This window comes from Parasteatoda tepidariorum, chromosome 3 (assembly GCF_043381705.1).
Source record: "Parasteatoda tepidariorum isolate YZ-2023 chromosome 3, CAS_Ptep_4.0, whole genome shotgun sequence".
NCBI classification, from domain to species: Eukaryota; Metazoa; Arthropoda; class Arachnida; order Araneae; family Theridiidae; genus Parasteatoda; species Parasteatoda tepidariorum.
This window is the reverse complement of record NC_092206.1, coordinates 68,266,038-68,289,755: the sequence shown is the minus strand read 5'-3', so window position 1 is coordinate 68,289,755 and position 23,718 is coordinate 68,266,038. Positions and strand designations below refer to the sequence as shown.

The 23,718-nt window shown below is 29.0% G+C and overlaps 1 protein-coding gene across 1 annotated transcript in view; it reads right to left on the bottom strand.

Annotated features, from left to right (window-relative positions):
• The window catches only part of LOC107444046 (glycogen phosphorylase), a 38,455-nt gene that overhangs the window by 6,393 nt on the left and 8,344 nt on the right, over positions 1-23,718 (bottom strand). The window contains exons 2-15 of the mRNA XM_016058096.3: positions 19,520-19,621; positions 17,971-18,153; positions 16,316-16,447; positions 15,021-15,132; positions 14,862-14,944; positions 11,711-11,854; positions 11,516-11,608; positions 10,599-10,745; positions 10,354-10,517; positions 8,198-8,312; positions 6,343-6,444; positions 6,031-6,237; positions 5,650-5,871; positions 1,892-2,019 (exon numbers count right to left, since the gene is read on the bottom strand). Coding sequence (XP_015913582.1) covers positions 1,892-2,019; positions 5,650-5,871; positions 6,031-6,237; positions 6,343-6,444; positions 8,198-8,312; positions 10,354-10,517; positions 10,599-10,745; positions 11,516-11,608; positions 11,711-11,854; positions 14,862-14,944; positions 15,021-15,132; positions 16,316-16,447; positions 17,971-18,153; positions 19,520-19,621 — 1,934 coding nt within the window. The remainder of the gene's footprint in view (positions 1-1,891; positions 2,020-5,649; positions 5,872-6,030; positions 6,238-6,342; positions 6,445-8,197; positions 8,313-10,353; positions 10,518-10,598; positions 10,746-11,515; positions 11,609-11,710; positions 11,855-14,861; positions 14,945-15,020; positions 15,133-16,315; positions 16,448-17,970; positions 18,154-19,519; positions 19,622-23,718) is intronic.

Sequence of the window (23,718 nt, the reverse complement as noted above, 5' to 3'; positions counted from 1 at the left end):
AATATTAAAGATAACACACTTAACAAACTTTTCTATATTTAAATATCGCTAACTAAGCAATTATATGAAGAACTAATTTGCTCCGATTAGAAGAATCTTAATTTCTCAATCAGACTTTATACCTTCAACAGAATCACACTTTCACTTGCATTTTCTTAAAATTTACTAGTCAGTATTAGCAATAGTTTAGCAAAATAAGAGAAATTAAAAATTATAACAGAAATATGACTGGTTTGCTGCTTACTTCATTAACATGAAACAAAAGTTAAAAATCCCTTTGGAATATAAAGTTCTAGTTTTTAAAAAAAAGGTTTCCTTTTGGGATGCAAGTTTGTAGAGTTTATAAAAGTATTATTTGGGGTACAGAAGTGTTAATAGGAAAATGCATCATAAATACAAAATGTTATAATGAAACAAATAGTTTCTTGAAACTTAAAGTATTTTTAAAAAAATTTGTTAATTTTATTTTACTGTGTTTGATGTTTGATTTTACTCACACATTAAAAAACATAATGTAAAAACTATCTTCAGTGAAAAGCAAATAGAATGTTAAGATATATTGAAGTTTCACATCCCTAATCATGATTAAGTAGTATGAACAACAGAACCTGAATATTGACAACTTATTAATCTAAATTCGAGATGTACCGGAATAGGGCACCAGGAATCCAGCGAAAACTGAATCTTTACTAGACCAGCCCGCGTGAAAATCGGATTTATTACCAATTCAAGTATTTGTCAGGTGAGAGTAATAACTATTAAGTAAAAACTTAGGAGGACTGATCAAATTCTAAGTACCCAATAGATCTTTAGAAACAAGTGTTTAATTTCTTATATTATTATTAGTAATATTATAACTGTAGAAATGAATTAGAAATCTTTGAAAGTAAATTAAAAGGGAAAAAAAAACTTTTTTCTTACCCAAAACAAAACCTGTAGGCAACAACACTCAAAAGCAATAGGGAAGGGGTTTTTCCCTTATGATATTAAATATATAAAGTGATATTCTCAATTTTGATCTGACGGAAATAAAACTATTTTCTCAGCTTTTAGTAACATAAATCGTTGTTTATTTTTTTTTTACTATTTTCTTCTTAGTTTTTTAGTGTAGTGCTGAAAAATTATCAAAATCTTGCTTAAAAAAATTTTTACTCGCTACATTTAGTTAACAATTTTAACTTGCATTTTTATAAGCAGAGAAGTACAATAGCTAACTAGAAACTTATTAATTGAAAAGTTAAAATTCAGATACTCTATTAATTATTTTTTATGACAGTTGGATATAACGCATTCTTATAACTGTCACAAAACGAACAAAGCTTGCATTCTCATCAACTACGGAGCTTCAATAATATGAATGTTCTAGTTTTAACAATGGTAAAAAATTGAATTGCAAAATTTCAATATGACAGGCACAAACACCAGTTATTCACACTTTGAATGCTACCCTAATTTTACACGGCTTGCTTGCCTGGCCAAAATGATTTTCTCAGTATGAGTTCCATATTTTGATGAGATATTTCTTTAAACCATTTTAGTAACAATAATAGTATAAAAAAAGTAAAAGGATTAAAAATTTACTCGAATTATGTGTTTCTAATAATCTTGGCTTCGGTCACCGGTGACCCCCATGGCATTCAACGAGATAAAAACATAGTAAAAAAACATATGCTGCGCCATTCTATTTTCATCAAAATAAATCTTAAGATTTTCTATTCATCAGTTAAAAATATTTTTAAAAGTGTTTCAATTTGGCGCAAAATTAAAAAATGTGATTAAAGATGAATTTCATGAGTGAGTAACCATATGTTTACCTGAAGACATCGTCCAAAAGGAAAAATAGGAACGAAAACTAAAGAAAACTGATATGAAGTGGTCAAAAATAATTTACCCTCTCTCTTGCAATTTCTTGACATCTTCAATAGTCATTCCAAAAATAAAAATGTTTTCTGGTCCCATTTCGTCTCTCATTTCAACATTTGCCCCATCTAATGTGCCAATAGTCAAAGCTCCATTCAGCTAAAACACAATATTTTTCAATAATTACTAAGCAGAACGAGATTCCGCATGCTTACTACTAATACTGTCTTAATACAAAGGAAATTTCCTTTGCCCCCCCCCCCTGTTGTCTTTTTATCCTTAAAAATTTCAGGAATATTTTACGTATAAAAAATATCAAAATACGTTTAACTAAAACAAATGGAAAAATCATAATGCAGTGGAACCTCCCGGAAAGACCACCTGATATAGCCACCTCTTCTATTTACGGTGAGGGAGGTCCTCTTGTTGGAGGCACAGAATTTTTCAAATAGACTTTGTGTTATAGAAAACCTGTAAGAGAGACGATCAAAACCTCTCCCAGGTAAACCTCTGCACCAAGTGTATAGAAAGTCAAATAAAAAAACATGAAAAAATGTCTAAACATTTTTAATAAATTAACTAGTAAAATGTGTCCAAAGTATTTGTGTGAGGTTCTCATTTAGATAGCTGTTTTTGACGATCTCTGAAAGAGATCTTCATCCTCATGTTGCAGTCAGAGCGCACTAAAGACGAGACTATCCAAGGATTTATTTTTAGAGTTGAAAGTTAAATTTCAAACAAAAAAGCTTTTTTGGAAAAAAACCAAGCATTACAAACAAACCTCCTTTCGTTTTTTTAAGCTAACTACGTTTTATAATATGAAATTAAATGCGAACGAAAAGCATAGCTGTTCATTTATTTAAAATAGTAGTCATCATAATTGTTAATTTCTTTTACTCATAAATATCAGTAGGGATCATTATTATTGACGTTAAATTTTATTCATAGATAATAGTATTTCAGCACCAAAGAAATGATACTGATTAAATCGCTTGCGAAAAATCATGTACCTTGAATAACATTTTGAAGTCAACCCATAAGAATGATCAACCTTCATTAACGTCCACTTTACTGTGGTAGTCACTCCCCAGAGGTTTCACTGTAGTTACTCTACTTAAATGGAAAAAAAAATAAAGAAAAACTTTATATTTTTAATTTATTCCATGCTTCAGTAAAAAAAAATTTATTTTTTATCAAAAAAAACGAAAGTTCTGGCACAATAGTGATTGGTTTCGCTCACTATCGCACGTTAGTCCAAATATGCATTTCGGTGTTAGATAATTCATTGTTGTTGTTACTTGTTCTTCAAAGGTCTGACGGCGTCAGACCAGATTCATAAATCTGTTGACGAGTAAAGTGTAGATGATTCATGAATGTTTTAATGAACTATTCACAATTTTAAGCATTGAAATGAAATAATTGAATGACATAAATACTTGGCATTTTTTACACTATTTGCGACAGAAATTATTTTTGCATGTTATTGGTTGAACGAGCTTCTGTTACATCTTAATTTCCCTGAACGAAACACAAATTGATACATGGATAGATTGTATAGTTTATTATCACGTGTATCCGAAGGGGCTATATAGCTCCAAACAAAAATGGTATTATGTGATAAGTATCAAAATTAAACAATAGGGGAGAGTGGGGTCAATTGTAACAGGGTACGATTGTAACAGAGCACAAATTTCGAGTGTCGGGTTCCAGATTTGGTTCCTAGGTGGCGCACAAGGTGTATTTAATAAATATACATGTACATCCCTGATGGCAATCATTTTTATGTACTTTTGAAAGAGTTAGATCACAAAAGATATTTTCACGCCACGCAAGTACTTTTTTTGGTATTAGAATATTATATTGTAACAAAGTAATTGTAACAAAGTAATTTTGTTTAAACAAATAAAAATTAGTAAGCGAATATGTAAGTGGACACCTTAATTAACATTTCAATAAAAAAAAAGATTAGTTTTGTTAATTAACTAGCATTGTTTTTAACAAATGAAGCTGAAATGGCATCTTGGGGACAATTGTAACAATAAGCAAAGGGACGATTGTAACAGCTGAAAATAAATAATCTTATGTTTACAAACCATTACTTAAGTCTTTAAGAACCACCAATGGTTTCCTCTATCATTTATATTATGTTGCATGTGCATTATTTTATTTATCACCTTTCACAGCATAAATTAAAATGTTTAACCCCCTAAAGTTAAAAGTTTAACACTTTAGGTCTCTGCTCATTATTATTTTTACTCCTAAAATATCACTACTATTTTAATCAATAAAGAAATATATCACAACTATGATAATATGTATAATTAACTATGTTTTAGTTGAATTTATGAACTGTTACAATTGACCCCGTAAGTGGGAACAATTGTAACAAGTGCTCGACTGTCAAAAATTGTTAATAACTAATATATTAACATTTAAAATTAGGTGTTTATTTTTTTTTCTAATAGAGGATAGTCTACTTTACTCGTCTGTCAATGAATACTAATAATATATTGGATTTTTTGTTAGTTAAAAATAGTTAAGTAAAAAATGTTACAATTGACCCCACTCTCCCCTACTGCAAGTAAAGTTTGAAGAAAATTATAGAAAAATAGACGGAGAGTTAAAGCAGTCTTTGCCTAAGCTGAATAAGTCCCATGTAAGAGCTAGGAGTAAGGCTCCTAAAGTCATTATCTCTCAAAACAGAAAGAAAACTCAATATACAGAATTCAAACCAAAAAAAAAAAAAAAGTAATTTAAAGTTTGATCTAGTGATCTTTTTTTTTCAATTACTAACATGCCCTCTTTTACCATCTTAATTATTCAATGGTCTAATCTTAAATTTCTCATTAATTTAAGCAAGAAATATTTTGAATTATAAATTTAAACACAAAGCTTTCTCTCTTCTGTTTTTTCAGGTTTACGGATTCTCTATCCTTAAAATATGGTGGTAACCGTACTCTAGCAAATATGGTCCCAATAGTTTAGTCGTGAGAGCAGTTGAAATTTAAACATTTAAACTTCATTCCACTTTATGTATTTCGTCATAATTTTAACTAAGATAATTCAAAAAAATTACGCTTAAATTTCTATATCTGACATCGAGATCAAAAGTTGTTCAGGTCATTATTTCTTTTTATCAGTGCATTGTACAATCAGTGAAGCGGCGCAAAAAATATTTACCAACATTAGTCAAATGTAAAGCTAATGAAAACTAGTTCAATTTAGGACCATATATGCTTACATTGACCATCACTCTGCAGTTTTCATGAGCTATTTACTAATTATTTAAAAAAAATCTCAATCTACATTATAATAACAGAGGTAATCTATAGAAAGGAAAATAAGCTCCAGAGGTGCAAATTGAGAGAAACTTTATGTTTAATTTTACAGCTTAAGAGCCAGTTGCAGTCATACCACAGAGATTCAAAATTAAAAGCAAAAATTCAGAAAGGAAATTAAAAGCAAGAATCAATTTCTTTAGAATAAATAATACGTATTATTTTTATAAATAAGTATTATTTTAATACACGATTCAAAATTTGTATTTTAAAAAAGTTAAGGTAAAATTTCCTGTTTTGTTAAAAATCGAAAAAAATTTTCAGATTTTTTTTGTTTTGTTTTAATATCTGATGTTTGATGCTCAAAGATTCAAAACAAAATATTTAATTTAAAACTTCTTAAATGGAGTTAAAGGTAACTTGCGTCAGATTTATAGTTGTTGAGATCTCGCGAGCAAATTAATTAAAGAGAACATTTTTAAAAAATAACAAATTGCAAAAATGTTTTCACCATGAATTTCATATTGCCTGTTCCGGATGCTTCAGTGCCGGCTAAAGAAATTTGTTCACTCAAATCTGAAGCTGGAATCACTTTTTCAGCCAAAGTTACTCTGTAGTTCTCTAGATACACAAGTTTAAGTTTGTCACCAACTATTGGGTCATTATTTATTACTCTTCCAACATTGCATATGAGCTTGATGATCTGCTTTGCCATGTGATATCCTGGAGCGGCCTAAAATTAAACATATGGGTGAATGTTACTGAAAATCCTGCAGCCTGTTTTTTTTTACAAATATGATTTAAAGGTAGATATGCAATGATTTCACAAAATGTCAATAACCGATGGAATTTTTAATCTGAATAACAAATAAGAAAAGAAATTTAAGATTACCTTTCCCCCAATCATGACAGTACGGGGAACGAATGGAGCATTAGGTTTCTCTTTAATTCTGTTGTACATGGTGATAACGTGCAGCAAATTCAGAAGTTGCCTTTTATATTCGTGTATTCGCTTGACGTGTACGTCAAAGATAGATTCAGTATTTAACTTTATGCCATAGTCTTTCTCAATCAAATCAGCTAATTTCATTTTATTTTCCTGTCGAGGGAAGAAAAGGTTAATTTTTCTTTCATAAAATTGTTATTTATTCAACATTTGATTGCAGTTAATAAAAGAAATATTTTATAAAAGAAAGTGGCATACGTTTTTAACTTGTTGTATTTTCTGTACGAAGCTAGAAGACTTTAAGAATGGTATTATTTTCTTCAGTTGCTCTAGGTGGATAATCCACTCATCACCAATTTTCTGAAAATTTTATAAATATATATATATATGTATATAGAGAGAGATAGAAAGTAAAACTTTATACAGTCGTTTTATTAGCTACATATACCAGACATGTTTAAAATTCTCGTCTAAAATGAAATGCCTTGTCTAAATGGCCTATTGCCAGAAAAGGAATTTGTGACAAATGCTAATTGGAAGATTAATGAACTTAAAAACAGAGTCTTGAATTTTTTCAATTTAGTTAAGAGTAACAATACGAAAGTCGGATGCTGGATTGCGTAAAAATCGAGAGAGTAACAAAATTATAATTAGTTACAAGTATTCATGATAGGTTAGTGCATTTTAAGTATAAAAAAGCTAGAATCAGTTAAACACAAGTATTCAAACATGCATAATTTTTATATATTATGATATAAACTGCAGTAATTATATCTGCAATGCTAAATTATATCATTCTATTTTTTATATGCAGGGTAGGTCTGAACAAGACGGCAAAGCTTCTAGGAGAGGTAGAACAAATCATAAGGATAGAGAATTGCATAGGAACCCATGACGGGAAAAAACATCGTAAGGCACTAGGAGCGCTTCCTCATTATGAACTGTTTCCACATATGTCTTTGAACATTTACTTTGATTTATCTAAATTATCTTGATCCATGTTTTCTAGTAATTGTATAAAACGGATTTTGGAAAACAGATATTATATTTTAAATCTTAATTTAAGGGGAATCGGTAGAGCATATATCAATAACGCTAAAACTAACATTTTTCTATGTATCTTTCCTCAGCATCTAAATAAGCTATTGCTTCAGCTTTTTTCACAGAATATTTACATAAAGACGTTTACTCCGTGATAACTGTTAGTGCCTATCTTTAACAGAATTTTTTTTTAAAAAACATGAAGGAAGAACTTTTAATTTTTTAAAAAGTTTCATCAAAAATCCTCCATAATTCAAAAAGTATTCCCGTTAACCCCTTAACTTGTACGCTCGAGTTAATTCGAGCGTGCTAAACAGGCCAAACTGTGCACACTCAAAATAATTCGAGCGCGTTGTATTTTATGCTGCTATAATTTTTCACACTCGAATATAATCGAGAATTGAAAATAACAATGTGAAAGCTAAGAAAAAAAATCGTTTTATTGATATTTGTCATTTACATAGGATTGTAAGCTATAACACTTATTTATTCAAGAATAAAATATAGTCATTTTCCATGGAATAAAAGCGCAGTATATCAAAATTTTCCATCAAAAGAAAAGTTGAACCAGAAGCGGCAACAAATGGAAACCTTGCTCTAAAGTGTGTTTTACATTAAAAAGAAAAATTTATTTTTCGGCCCGGTTTTTTAAAAAAAAATCTGTGCGTTAAGGGCTTAAGGCTGACGCATTATCACAGTATGAAACTGATATAATCTCAAATATTACCCAAAACATTCAAAGTGATAAGTGGTTTCTTAGAAAAGGTACATCGAAAAAAGTAAGTTTTAGCATTGTTGAGATATGCCCTACCGACTCCACTTAAAGATTTGGAGAGCTTGTCAAATTAGTCTCCAAATCTTTAAGGAGAGTCGTTAAATTGTGATTTAAAATCTAATACCGAAACGATATAAACCTCTCCTAGAACTCATGCAGTCTTGTTCAGATTTACTCTGCTTGAATAGATAAAAAGAGTATGGCGAATAAATTAGAAAGGTTTTAATATATGACAGTGTTTTTCCCTGCATTCTCTTTTCAAGTCGAAACAAAATCAGAATAATAGGCATTTCTTACATCTGCTATTGTATCAGCAAGTTCAGGGTTGCATAAAACCAACCATCTACGAGGAGTTATTCCGTTGGTTTTGTTCTGAAACTTTTGGGGATCAAGCTCATAGAAATCCTTGAATCTGTAAAACATAATTTTAAAAAAACTATTATATGAATATGCACGTATTTTTTTTAAGCTCTGATATTCATACTAAATCAGTTTTTTAATATTCTAATTTGTGGCTTGTAAAATACTTTTGGAAATTAGAGCTCACATACGCTTTATATGTTAAATTTCAAATGAAAAATAAATTCTTTATTAGTTATAAATTTGTTACATTATTTTTGCCATATGTGTTGTATTTGCTTAAGACCCTTTCTATTAAAATAATTTTTATTCATTATATTTCCGTGTCAATGTAGTAGAATGTAAAGTTGATTAAACAGCCTGTATTCACGCTTGTATGGGTATTTTTATGGATCAAATTACTTACTATATTAATTTCTCATTTTTTCAGTTTTAAAATGCATCAGTATAGTTAATAATTCACCGTCCGATTATGGAGTAAAATTTGTCTCCAATTCTAAAATTATATCTTAAATCAATTCAACACCATGAAAATTTTAAAAGAATTGTGAACTTTTTATTTATTTTATTAAGATTTTAAGCGTCACGTTGAAATTTATAGGAAATTTCACTATTAGTTACAAGACCACGTCTAATCATAAACAATTTACAGCACTAAAGAAACTTATTCCAAATTACAAGACACTAAAAATTGGTTTGCTCTAAATATTTTGCTCATTTATGGCTTTTGCCATTTTGCCATTTATTGCTCGTTTATGGTTTTTTTTAATGAACATATTTCTATTAATTTTCTTCCATTAAAAAGAAAGCTTCCATTGGAGCAGGTCTACACTTCTGTTCGGAGCATTTGTTCATTATCACATTTGACCTCATCTCATTAAAAATACTTTATATTCATTCGTAACGCAAATATATAAAAAACACTTATCTCAATGGCTTAGCCGAAAAAGTACCTCTTTAACAATTTCATAAATTTAACAACTGATTCGATTCAGGCTGCTTAGCCCGAATTCCATGTATATATCAAATATTTAATCGAATGTAGTTAGACATTTTTGAAAGCCTAATTACTATGCAAGAATTAATTTAACTTCTATAAAAATGGCTTTTATACTTCCTTTTTTTCTACTATATAATTAGCACTTTTAAGGAACTACACTCGTTGTATTGTAGTAAGAGTATAAAAACGTAAAGAAAACACTTGTTATTTTTTAAATTGCATTACAATAAAACACTTGATTTATCTAACCATAAAAAAATAAGAATACCCTCGAGAGATTTGCTAGTTCCTATAATATTTTAAATAATTTTATTTGAGACAAAATATTTCTCATAACCGTCGTTTAACAACTGATTAAACTTTGAGTTTACGACAACCAAAGTTCAATTCCATAGCCATGTAACTTTGAACCCAATCTAAAAAATCCAATCAAGGATTGGGAGAAATTTGCCGTCATAGAAGACTTTCATAGAACTAACCCATGTTTGCATTACATAGAAAGGAAAACCACGAAAACCTCCCTAGATTATCATAATCATACTCTAATCCGTCTACTAATGAGAATATCTTAAGTCAGCACTGTGGTATGTGCGAGTCTGGTATGGAATTCGTATCGACAAGCGATTGCTGGGATTCTAAACCAATGGGAAGCCAGCCTCTCTCCCCTGAAACACCACGGCTCTCTTATGAAACATTAATTTTTTTCACTCGTAATTCATATTGATCCTTGTTGTATAGCAATTAAAAACTATTTAAATTAATATTCAATTGCATTAAATTCTTGCTCAACGACCAGAATTGATCAGGTTGTTCAATGATTAAATTTAAAGTTTAAATTTGTTTTGTTTATTTATGATGTATATTTTTCATGATTTGTGACAAAGAAATATTATATATAAAAATCAAATCTGATAAAAACCATCCATGGTCATGGCAAACATATACAAATGAAAATCTTAAAACTTATTCAGCGCATTATATACAGTGATTTGCGTCAAACTTTTGTAACGATTGGTAAATAAAAATACGTTAAATACATAAAAATAGCAACAAAACATCTTAACAAGATCATAAAAAACTTATGATTACTTACATTGTGGTTTTGATTAAACCGGAATGAATTGCTGCTACACCATTCACAGCATGAGATCCAACAACAGCTAAGTGAGCCATATTTATACTCTTTACATCGCCTTCTTCAATCATTGACATGCGACGTAGTTTGTCAATATCACCAGGATATGCTTTTTCAACTCTCTGTGTGATAAATTTTAAAGGATTAGTCTAAGATATAACAAAACTCTAGATTAATTTCATATATTGTGGTGTTATATTTACTTTTAAATGCAAAGCGTTTATTTCATATATAATTTCAAGATGACGAGGAAGGATGTATTCGAACATTGAAATGGGCCATCGTTCCAATGCTTCAGGCAAAACTGTATGATTGGTATATGCACATGTTTTCGTAGTTATATCCCAAGCCTGCAAAAAATTATTCGATTAAACCTTTATTTTGTAAAATAATTTTTAGATTTCATAAATCTTTGTCAAAGAATATTCATTCACATACAAAATTTAATAAATGGAAATTTTATGCTAATCGATTATTTTAAACAGATATGTGACATGATTTCAGAAAGAGTTTGTACGCTATGCTTTCTAGTAATATGGCTAAAAAATTTCAAAAACCATTGCTGGTTCTCTATTTTTTGAATTAAAAATTAAATTTTTCGAAAATTACGTTACTTAAGAAAAGAATACTTTTGTCACTTCTGAAACAAAAAATATAGAATTTTCGGTGAAGATCGACGTTTTTTACGCATTCCATGTCTTCTTGACAAAAATTTTGCTTCGGTGCACTTAAAAAACATAGTTTTAATTATCTTCCATACTTTAGTTCTGCATGTAATTCATTCAAGTCCTTTCTGCCAGTTGTGCAACATTAGTGAAGAAATGGACGCCAACCATTTGAGTCATTGCCCTGCACTGGAATCTGGACACTTGGAGAAATACTGGAGATCTCAGCACAAGATGAACGATTACAGTAGTTTCGGTTTTGTTATCTCTGTTTCTTATTCCAATTTTACTGTATGTTTTCCTGTCAGCAGTTCAGCCATTAGAAATTTTAAAAAAAGTTTAGCATGTTAGTTTACGTAGATATATTTAATATGCTGTATTTGTATTCGAAGTAAAAGAGTAAAAAATTTTATATGTTTACTTTGAAGAACAATATGGACATCGATCATGTTTACCTTTTCCCAAGATAGACCTTCAACATCAATTAATAACCTCATTAATTCTGGTATGGCAATAGCAGGATGCGTGTCATTCATTTGTAGTGCTACCTAAAAGGAAATGCAAAGATTATAAGTTGGCAATAAAATCTGGAAGCATTCTTGATACTGGAACGTTAAGATGAAAAAAAAATCCTGGTTTGTTCGACTAACCTTTTCTGGAAACCTCTCAAATGATGTTCGAGTTGGGTCCATTGATCCAAATTTCGTGGTTTTAAACCTCCTAATTATGTCTTGAAGTGTGGCCGCAACCATGAAATACTCTTGCTTTAATCGCAATTCTTTGCCTTCAAATGCCTTAATTACAGAAAAGAAAACATCATTAAAACTTTGAATGACCTTAAACACATAGAAAGTTACATTTCAATTCATTACACTGTTATTATTGATTCAGTCGAGAAGAAAATAAATAAACGTTCTGAAAGGTAATTTTGTGATATGCTTTTTTCTAAAATTTTAATTTATTAAATAACTTCAAAAAATAGAAACTTGCATCATAGATTGTTTTCGTTTCTTAAGTAAATTAGAATAACTTAAACTTTTCAACCTAATAGAATTAGTTGCTTCATGGAAAAAACAAGTTTAATAAAAAATCGAAGCATATAAAGATGAGAATTAATAGATAATTTCTAAATAAGTTATTTTGTTAAAACTATTCTTAAAAGATACTTTTTAATATGAATTTAGTGTGCTTACAAGTACGTAATTGCAAAAACTAATTCAAAACAATGAAACTCTATTCTTATAATGTGCGTTGACTTACTACCACGCGATAAAATCAAGTTAATTTTAAAACATTTTGTACAAATTTTATTAAAATCAATCAAGTGATATAAAATAAAAATTTTATAGACTATTACTACTTAAGTCAACAAAGAAAAAGTTTATTTTTGTCAAAGAAGCTTTTTCTTTCATATTAAAAAATTATTTAATTAAATTTAATTAATGAATTAATGTTTGAAAAAACTGTTAACATCAAGTGTCATCCACTATAAGTTTAAAAAAATGTATTTGTATTTGAATGGATGAATAAAAAACATGTTATTAACGATTGAAAATTTGAACAAGATATATAAATATATATAGGGTGAGTGTGAACTAACAGTAGGTAGTAAAAAAAAAGTAGTAAGTAGTAGTAAAAAAAAAAAATACGTAATATTGTAAGTTTCTTGTAAAGACATAGGGTAAACCAACCAGTGAAGGAACATTTCATATATATTGATTAAGAATAAGAATTTGAAAGTTTTTCTTTAGATTGATTGGTAACAATAGCTTACTGCCAAACAATAGGAAGTCATCTATCAATGTTTTGGATTACCTGGTCAAATAGATTTCTCTGTAAAAAATTTTGAATTTGTTATTATCTCTGTAACACCTTGTTTCTTTGAAAAAATTATAAGGTGAGTGTTTGTATTTGTATGCTTGAAGTGGAATTACTTGCATGTAATAGTCTTATTTTTCTCACTGTGAAAAAGAGAATGCAAAATATAGTTATTGAAGTTACGTTTTATTTTTTTAAAGCACCATAGCATAATCAAGTACTGAGATAAGGGGGTGTTTATTCACTGGATCACCAAACGATGAAAAACCAGTGAAGGAACAAGTGTTCCCTTACTGGGTTTTTTTCTAAGTTAATGAAAATAAAAGATAAATTTTAATTTTCTTGTACCTTTAGTGATGTTCTGCCTCAAAAGTATGTTAAAAATACGAAAAACAGCTTCTAACCAGTGAGGGAACAGGCATGTTCCTTTACTGGGCTTAGATTTCCCAGTGAATGAACAGTATGTGTTAATATGTTGACACTTTAATTTTCAATTCATGATTACAAAAAAAGTTAACATTTTCCAAGTATTTATATAATATAATTTCAAGAATAGGCTTGTTTTTAAATATTTGTATGGCTTATAAATTCATAAAAAGCATTAAAAAATAACCAAAATTAAGTGTTCCTTTACTGGGTGTTCATTCCCTGGTAAGAGCTGTTCCTTCACTTGGTCTTCTTACTACTTGTTATTTAAACCTCCAAAACTTTAAAACAATGTTATGTAAGTTCTCTAAAAATTTTTAAAATAATTTGTAATTAGTAACAAATATGTTGACACTGTCATTTAACTAAAATGACGAATTTTGAAATTAATATGATTTTTCAAAAGTCAAGCGAAGCTTAAGTGTTCCTTCACTGGCAATTCACTCACCCTACCTCAATTCTCAAAAATATCTTTATATTCAAATATTGTAAGGTCTACTGCCGCTGTTTTTGGTGTTCAACTTAATGACTTTTTTTCTACGCAAAACTATTAGGTTTAGAAACTTCAAATTACGTTGATGTATATAAAAATGTATATGGATTTTGACAGAAAAAATTTAACATGCGATGTTTTGTTCAGGTACTAGTAACTATTAAAATGAAAGGAAAAACCATTCAGACCGCTCTACTAGCCTCACAAACGCAACTATAGAGTTGAAATTTGACACGCTTAAAGGGCTTTTAGTTTTTAAAATTCTAATTTATTCGAAAGTTATTGTAATTTTTCCCACTCTTTTGCATCGCAATTCATTTGGCTTGCTTAGAAACTTGATAGCTTGTTATTAGAAACTACGTAGGGGTGTAAAAAAATGTTCAAAAAATCATATGGAATAATTGTGGTACTTAAAATTACTTAAATACCTTTCAAATATTTTTAAATATAATCTCAAAAGATTTAGCTCATTAAATGCTAAAAATACAAATTATCTAAAAGAAATTATTGAAAAGAAATAAAACCTTTACGCAAAAGTTTAATGAAAGATACTTTCATTTTGTTGTCATGAATCAAATGCCGAAATTGTGACATTTCTTAAATAACATAAACTGTGAATTGTTTTTCGCTAAAAACAATGTCAACGCATATAGGTTACTCTAAACTGAAGTTTTTAAAGGATTTCAGACATTAACAGATATTTTCACTATTGAATCATGTCAAAATTATTTGCTAGTAAATCAATAACTAGGAAATGACATCAGGGCAGAAAAACCGAGAACATTTTTTCGCAGTATATCAGAGAATTTCAGGCTGAAACCTATGACCGAGATGCTCTATGGGTTTTGCACCCTTTGTGAATATGATTTTTTGATTGTAAAAATTTCTACACTTTTGTACCTGACCGATAATAAAAGTCGGTGTTTAATTTTAAATCACCCCTGAATCTTTATATTATAAGTATATAAAATAAAAATTCACAAAAATAAATTTGATTTTATTTTATTTAGAAACATTTATAGAAATTCTAATATAATAAGCAAAAAATTTTTTATTGGACTTACATTATCATTAGGATACAAGACCCTTGTGATATTTTCAGCGAGATTTCTATCCAGAACTGCTTGAATATAATCTCCGTTATTGACTAAAAATATTAAAAGCAAATTAGTATAAAACTTATATAAAAGTACTAATTAGAATTCGTAATTAAGCAAACTTACAAAATCGTAAATTGAAACTATTAGGGGATTTAGCGGACCACAGTCTTAAGGTGTTGACAAAGTTGTTTCGAAAACCTGGAACTGGACTGTCATACGGCATCGCAAAAACCAACTAAAAATAACAAAGTGTTACATCATATTTCTTAAAACTGAAAAATCATAAATGTTACTACAACTTCTTTTTCTTTTGATTTCTTTACATCTATGAAAATTGAACTACTAAATTCATACGAAATAGGATAAATTGTTTTATCACAGTAATCATAATTAAAAACAAATGAAACAAGAGCTACTTTGAGAAAAGCTAAATCGAATTGCTTGGTACTAGTTTTCGCGTGTTTCAAAATGTTTTATATATTCACCAGTGATTCTTAATTGTGATTATAAGTACTTTGCTAAAGTGTGATACTGCCCAATATACTAATATAGGTACTGTTGTAATTTAATTTTTTTGGTCTTCAGAAGCAGAATTTTTAATTAATTTTATTTCATATTTATTAAACTTTACATTTAATTAAGTATATATTAAGTTTTTATATATACCATACCTTATGTTCTTTACATCTCATTTTTTTGTGTTTAATGTTTTTTAATATAAATTCTTCTACAACAACATTTGTGTAAACTAAGCCTAAAAATCTAAATATACTTATCCGAAAAAAAAGACAAGAAAGAGTAGTCAAGTATTCATAGTAAGCATTGCTATATTTGCGTTATCTTATAGAACTTAAGATCTCCGATTGATAAAGCATCCAGTACTCATGTAGGTGCCATGCAGCAGCTTTACCTCAGTCACGGAACCTGATTTTTTGCAAAAATAACATGTTATTTTCCTATAGTCATGCGTGTGACAACTGTAGTTAACAAATACATTCTGTCAAGAAGTTTAAGAGGTTTTAATGAGGCATATTGCCCCTTTTTTATTGAATTAGTCAACCGCGTATAATTTAAATTTTTAGAAATATACTTTAAATTTTAGGACTAGCCACTATTTCAAATAATTGTCACAAATGCACTTTTCAACATTTAGACATTACTTTCATATTTTTACGTCCATTTTCAAAGATTATAGCATAAAATTATTAAACCCAATCTTTTCATTTGCTGAGTTTTTGTTCACGTTATTTTTTTGTTTTTATACAAGTTATATGTATTCTTTACCTGAAAGATGGAGATGTGTTTTAAGGAGAAACACTGACAGTGCATTTATTGCTATTTAAATAATAAAATGAAAGAGCTAGTTTATTTACTACGAACATGAACAATCTAAAATCATTAGAAGGAGCCTCTCTTACTTGAGTGTCCACCCATTTGGAACCTTGTTTTGTTTTTTCCACTCTTCCATAGAAGTTGACTGGGATCATGTACTCTGGTCTTGCTTTCTCCCAAGGATTTCCAAATCTCAGCCAGTCATCTGGTTCTTCAACCTGCAAGAGAGTATAACGATTTAAAAATATTAATACATGATACGGTAAGTCTTAAAACTAATTTCTATCCAGATTTTAAATATTTCTTTTTGTTTTTTGTAGGCAAATGCCTATTCCATAATCTCCTTCAGTAGAATAAATTGATTCATTTAAATTCAAAATCAGAGTAAATTAAATTAGCTTTACTGTTCCAAACATAAGCGCTATTACTAAATCGAAACATGATTCAAATGTTACAAACTAAGTCTGACGCCAAGATAAAATATTTAAAGGGACTACATCGATCTGATTAATTAATACTGGAGAAAGAAAAAAGGAAAACTAATTGGAATATGTCATGTTTGTGGAGACTTGTGATACTTAGAAAGAATATTGATAGTTCTTTTTATGTGTTTGGAATAATATTTAAAAAAACTTAAAAATACCAAAAAGTTGCAGTCCTAATCTTTGATTTAAGCGTGTTACTCTTATAGATTAAGTTTGTAGTTAAATCTTCTAAAGTTACTAGGAGTCTCAGCAAAATAAACTATACATCAATGTTAAATGTATGGTTTTATGGAGCAAGAAACTGAATCCGTTCTACTGCGCTTTACCTAAATGGTATTTTGTAGTCAAAGTAACTTAAACCTAACAGCAGTGTTTTCATCATAGAAAAAAAAATGGGTGAGAATTTCTCACTCTTTCTCAAAAACAGCGTGAGGTTTCAAAAAGTTAAGTGAGATTTCTAAAAACTAAAAAAGCACAAAAACTCTCGAAAATAAAAATCATTTCTTTAATTATAATAGATTTTTAACGTCTTCTATTTTTTAAAGCATTGAATATTTTTGGTGCATCATCATAGAAGATTTTGCCTTTACAAGGTATTTGTCCATCTTACATTAGCACATAAAAAATTTTATTATCTTACATGAAGAAACCTTACGTATATTACGTATATTATAAACACGTAGTTGCAGAGAAATGTGTTCTGAAAGGGATCCCGTGGTCGTGTTCTGTTGTTCGAAAAGGTTCTGAACAATACTGGTAAATAGGGAAGCTAGATAACGGGGCAGATGTTGGAAATAATGAAAGATCCAGGAAGAAAAGTGAAACGGATTTTATTCTAAATGGCGTAATTCGAAGCTTTTTCCAAAATGCGAGAAATTCGCGAATTTTCAAATTTGATTTATAGAATGCGCTAATTTCTCGCGGTAATAATTTTTTAATGCGAGAAAAGAAAAAAATATGCGAGATTCTCGCGTTCTCGCGCTGTAGTGAAAACACTGCAACCCTGTTTTAAACAGGGCTGTAAATTAGGGGGGGGGGGAAACGGAGGAAAGTTCACTGTGCTACTTCGAGGGTTGTGGAACCAATTATTAGGTTACGATACTGCATAATACGGATTACAAGCAACATACGAGTAGTACCGGTGTTAAAAATTATAATTATTTATTTCTTAAAGTTATATAATATTTTAAACTGTAATTTCTTCTACTTCGTATTAAATATTTAACACTGCTCATGGAACAAAAAAAAATACTTGCCTGCTCAAAGTTTTTAATTCTCTGAGTAAAAATGCCATATTCATATCTCAGCCCATATCCATATGCTGCCATACCTAAAGTTGCCATTGAATCCAAGAAACAAGCCGCCAACCTGCCCAATCCTCCATTTCCAAGTCCAGCATCATCTTCGATTTCCTGGAGCTCTTCCATGTTTAGGCCTAACTGTAGAGTAAATGAGTACAATGATTAAGATTTTCTTTTGTATTGATTTTTAAATTTCATAAAAAAATACTAGAAGCAGCATTTCAGTTATTGTAGAAAATTTTAAATACATTTTAAATAAGTTTTTTGAAACAGCATTTTTCTTCTGTAGATCAACAGTATTTATGGGTGTGGGGCTGAGTATACAAAAACAAATTTTACCATTGAACATAGGGTGAAAAATATGCGCAGCGCATGGATATTCACTATCAGTAAATAAAAAGTAAAACCTAATGAATACCAAATAAATTAGACACGTTTTTAATTAAAATTTAACATCATACGAATATAAAATAATCACGGCACAAATGATAAATTAAATTATTTTGACAACAACATACTACTATAATTGCCCTTGTAAGTTTTGTTTCTCGAGAGCTTGTCTGTTCTTTCTGTTTAAATGATGAATTTTCGCAACGAGTTTAAAAACATTTTCTTTCAAATTTTTGTTATGCATATTTTATCTGATATCCCTTTATCTGACCTATTTTGCTTTGTTGCAGACTACATTGACTTAAAAAGCAGCTTTGAGTCAGAGATCAAATGTTCCTTGGTATAAAAAAAAATTCCATTATGCCCTAACTTTAAAGTTTGTCCCTGTTTTTCAAAAGAAAAACAGCATAATATTTAAAAGTCAGATTGTGTGAGGTAGTTACCTACCTCCTAACAATTTAACTCAGTTTGAGAAGTTGCTTTACATTTAAATAGACGTTCATTATAGTTTATTTTTCTTTATTAAAAATATCCAAATAAAATCAGCGTTAAATAAAGCTATATACCTTGACTAAACATTTTGTATGTATTTTAAGTTTAAGTTAAGTAGGCAAAGAATACAAAGTTTATTGTAAATTAAATTGAAACGAAGGATTAATTTTAATTCGAAAAGGATAAAAATGGTTAAGTGTGAAATTTTTAATAACAATACACATTTAGTGTAAAAAACCTAAATAAAAAAATCTACCAAAATTATAACTAAAACTAAACTTTAAATAATCAAGTTTACTACCATAATAAATTAAAGAACCATTTTGTAATATTTTAATTAAAGTATTACATTTTCTCAAGTAATTATTCGGACATTACTGACAACATATTCAACTGTTTTAATTTTATAGTTCTGACATTTCTCGTCAGAGCGTGCCCAGATCGTAAAAAAGACTATGCAAAAAAAATATAAAAAACGGCACATTGACGTAATTAAATCAAGTTTACTCTTTAATATTTTTTCAAGGCTTCTTAGGTAATGTATAAGTCGTGAATCAAAAGTTTTTATCATTTTACTTCCCAGTATAATTATTAAAATAAAATAAAAATAATTTCTACAAACCTGATATAAGGCTTCATCACAGGTATTCTGAATTCCAAGATTTATCATGGTATTCGATAATGAACGCCCAACTAAGTATTCCAATGACAAGTAATAAACTCTCTAAAAAGGCAAAGTATTTTTAATTAGTACCTCTTTAAACACAAATGATCAAACAAATATTTACGAAGATTTAAAAGGGAGCTATAGTCAATTGTTTACGATTCATACTATTATATCTATGTTAGAATCTACTTATAAATATTAGATATGGAATAACTTTTGATTTAATGATCGGTTTTTCACGTGCTAGGACTCAATCTTAATGATTAGGGGTAGCCGCAATCTGGGAAATTTGGTGAGAATAGTTTAGGTAGGAGAGCGGTAGAAAGTAAGGACCCCTTAGTGCTAATTTTTTTTTTCTTGTTTCACAACATCGCGAACTTTGCGAATCAAAAAGTTTTTGCACACAATTATAAAATTAATTTATTCAAAAAGTAATTCAATGCCAAAGAATAATTTTTAATAATTATTGTCTTATTTATTAATCGCTTCCCTGATTATTCAGAGTTACTCGGATATGTATATATTGCAAATAATTATTATCCCGTGAAAACTCGGGAGTTGCAGAATTTGTCGGTACGTTTTGTTTTATAAATTTTTATTCGGTAGGAATCAAAATAATAATCTGCAGTGATTAGAAGTTTGCCAAGTTTTGTTTGGGAGTTTTGCTGTTGGATTGTGGGACAGTATACGTATTTTGTGTGATTGTATATACAAAGTATATACAAAGATAGTATCAAAGACAAATATTTAACTTTATTCATTTGTCTGATGAAAACCGGGATAGTAAACTGATGGTAAATTGAATGTTTTTTCACACATAAAAAAATTAAAATTTCAACTTAGAACTTGTATATTATGCTTTGTTGTAGTTTCTTGTATTTAATAAAATGAAAAATATATGTTGATTTTTTTTTTTTTGGTACAAAAAAATTTGTGAGGGAAGCAGTTAACTCGGACTTACTAATATTATTTTCCATAATAATTAAACACCATAGAATCGATCAGTTTTTCATCTTTCCAACGGTGCATAATGCCACTTTTTCGATTGACAGAAAGTAAAAAAAAAAAAAAACACTTAGAAAATCTACAGCTTCTCTGCCCTTAACACTGCCGGTAATGTAACAACTGACTTGAAAGCTACGGCTATTATTGTTAGATAGAATTACTTAAATTGAATATTTAATAGTATTAGAAAAAATTCGTATTTTTATGCATTTATTTCGATTATTTACATGTTATGCGTGTTAATTTTGAATATTTATATTAACTAATGAGAAACTAATGATGAACTGGACACTAATCAAACACAGAAACATTGTTAAATTCATCAAAGCACAGGTTTTCATGACTTGTCCCATTGAGAGATTCACCTGCAATAGGCCCAGAGGCAAACCAAAGAAAGGGTTAATGGAATCTGTCTGGAATGATTCAGAAAGTTTAAGGATCTTCAACAGGAAGATCGAGGTCAGAAGCAGAGCTGTCTGGAGAAATATTGTGAGGGATACTAAGGCCCACCCCGGGCTGTAGTGCCAATGAAAAAGATGATATGTTCGGTAGGGATTAATATCACTATGGAGCAGCTATGCAAAACCCAAATAAAAAAAATAGGAATACATTTTGATATCATTTTAAACATGTAAAGAAATTTCTCGTGAAAATTGAGATTTTCGGTAGATTTGATGGACGATTATTAAAATTACATTTTTAAAGAATTGAAATTAAAAATAAATGTGAACTGCTTCTAAGAATTTTAATAGAAATGTTCCAAAATTTGAAATAAGGATTTTTATTTTAAAAAAAATTAAAATAATCTTTTCTTTCCGATGTCTTGGAACCAATGAAGATGCTACATCATAATATCGAGATTTTTATACGATCAAAAGAAAAAAAAATAGATTAACATATTGAAAGTAATAGAGAAAACTGGAAAGAGTAAAAAATATTATAAAAAATTTAATGGAATATTTGTTGCTTTAGATATTACCTGATTTACTAAAATGTTCACTTATTAAATGTTTCTGTATATTACTTTATGTCGAAAGCAATATAAAGAAATATATTAATAAGTTTTTACCTATTTATGGATGGTTTTGTGACTTATTTAGTTATTTACCCTTTGCTCTTGTGGTTCTTTCGACGGCTAAAAAAAGGATGCATATCACTAAGAGGTAAGACAAATCCACAGTTTTATTTTTATAACCGTAGTTGAAAAGCCAATTTTCAACTCTATTGCCTAGCAAATTTGAACCCAATCAGGAAGACAAGAGAGCCTCATAATCAAGTATTGGGAGAAATTTTGCTCTCGTTGGCGAACGCTCTTACCTCTGAGCCACCACGGTTTGCGAAATTATCTTATAATACATAAAGACCATATTATTAAGTGGTTACTAAACATTAAAATGAAAAATTTCAACATTCAGACTAGCAGGTAATTCAGAGTGCCGGAGCGGCACTCTCAAGCACATAATATAACAAAAAATAAATATTCCTTTAAATTTTGCAAAATAATTTCCTCCTAACCATATTTTTCAAAAAAAAATAAAAAGTTTTTATGCTCAAACAAATTTATTGCTTCCTCGCAATAATTACGAAAATAGGGGAAAAGATTTAAGTTTTAAATATTCGAAAGCAAAGATTAATTCATCCCTCAAAAATTCTTGAGTGACAGAACATAACATTAGTGATATCAGGCTCTGTAATTAAATCTGTAGCTGAAAATCACTCGAGGTAATGAAGCTTAAATCAATATCCGTAAAAATAAAATTTATGAATTTTATTTTTTTTTTCTTCATATTGTGAGAGTAAACTAAATATTAAAAAACAGTCTTAAAAAATTGAATTTCTTGAAGTTACAATTCAATGAGTAATAACTAAAATTTATTCCAATATAAATATAAATTCAAAATTGCCACCTAGGTATGCATTGCTAAAAATATTCAATGTCACAGTTGCTAAGCTGATATACAATGAAATATAAACAGAATTCTTATTGTTAAATTGGGGATTTTGACAGAAGATCTTTCCATTGAAACATAACTTAAAAGGAAATTTCTATTTCTCCGTGAGTTGAATGTTTTATAGCTTGAAACGCGAATAAAATTTTCCCCGCGCTCTTTTTAAATGTGTACAGTTCTTCCACTCCTAACCATACAAATGCAGCTATAACTCATCTACAGAAAATAAACTGCGGAAATTTTTGTTGATATTTCTGAACAACTCGAGAAATATAAATAGAATAAGTAACAAATGCAATACAATGCAATGAAATTAAAAATTAATTCATACTTTATAAACAGACAGCAAATACATAGTTTTAAACTTCTAAATGCATATATAGTTTTTAAATTCCAAAAACACCCAAGACCATTGTTTGATTTCAATATTTTTTAAGATACATACCTGCCAACTCTTTCCGAGAATAGAATTTGTAAGTGGTAGCAAAACAATTGCAGAAGAACAATCTTACTCAAAAAATTTTATTTTGACCAGGTTGACATTCGCTATCGTTAAGACTATGCTTTTATAGATTTTATGTAATTACTTAGATTTAGTTGTGGTCAAACTCATTTATAATTATAATTTAAAAAGTTTCTTGGAATAACATTAGTTTCGCAACGACTTTAAATATGAAAATAAAATCTTCCGGGAAAATCGGAAAAGTTGCCAGTTATGGAGATACAAGGGAAATTTTGAAATATCCATATCAAACATAATTTAGCAGAAAAAAGAAAATTATTAGGTTAAAAGTTAAATTCTATTACATAAGAGATGAAAAAAAGTACGCAAAGTGCAGGGCAAGTTAATACTTAAGTGAGGAAAAAAACAAATCCTACAGGATAAAAACAAATCTCGATTCAGGAAGCCAAGGAAAATTTACTAAGTTCAAAAAGAGACTGCAATTAGATAAACTATACTTAACTTATTGAAAAAAGTTTGATTTGATAAACTTTTTCAGAAATCAAAATTTTTTTCGTTGCTCTTTATTAAGTTTAGTGTGTGTCAAAATTACACCCAGTCAACCATTATAACTTTGAACAAATGTTAAATACCCTTACAGTTCTTTAGTAAAAACATTTAAGTTTTTTTTTTTCGACATAGACAAACTTAATCTTGAGCAACAATATATATATAACATTGACGTAATTAAATCAAGT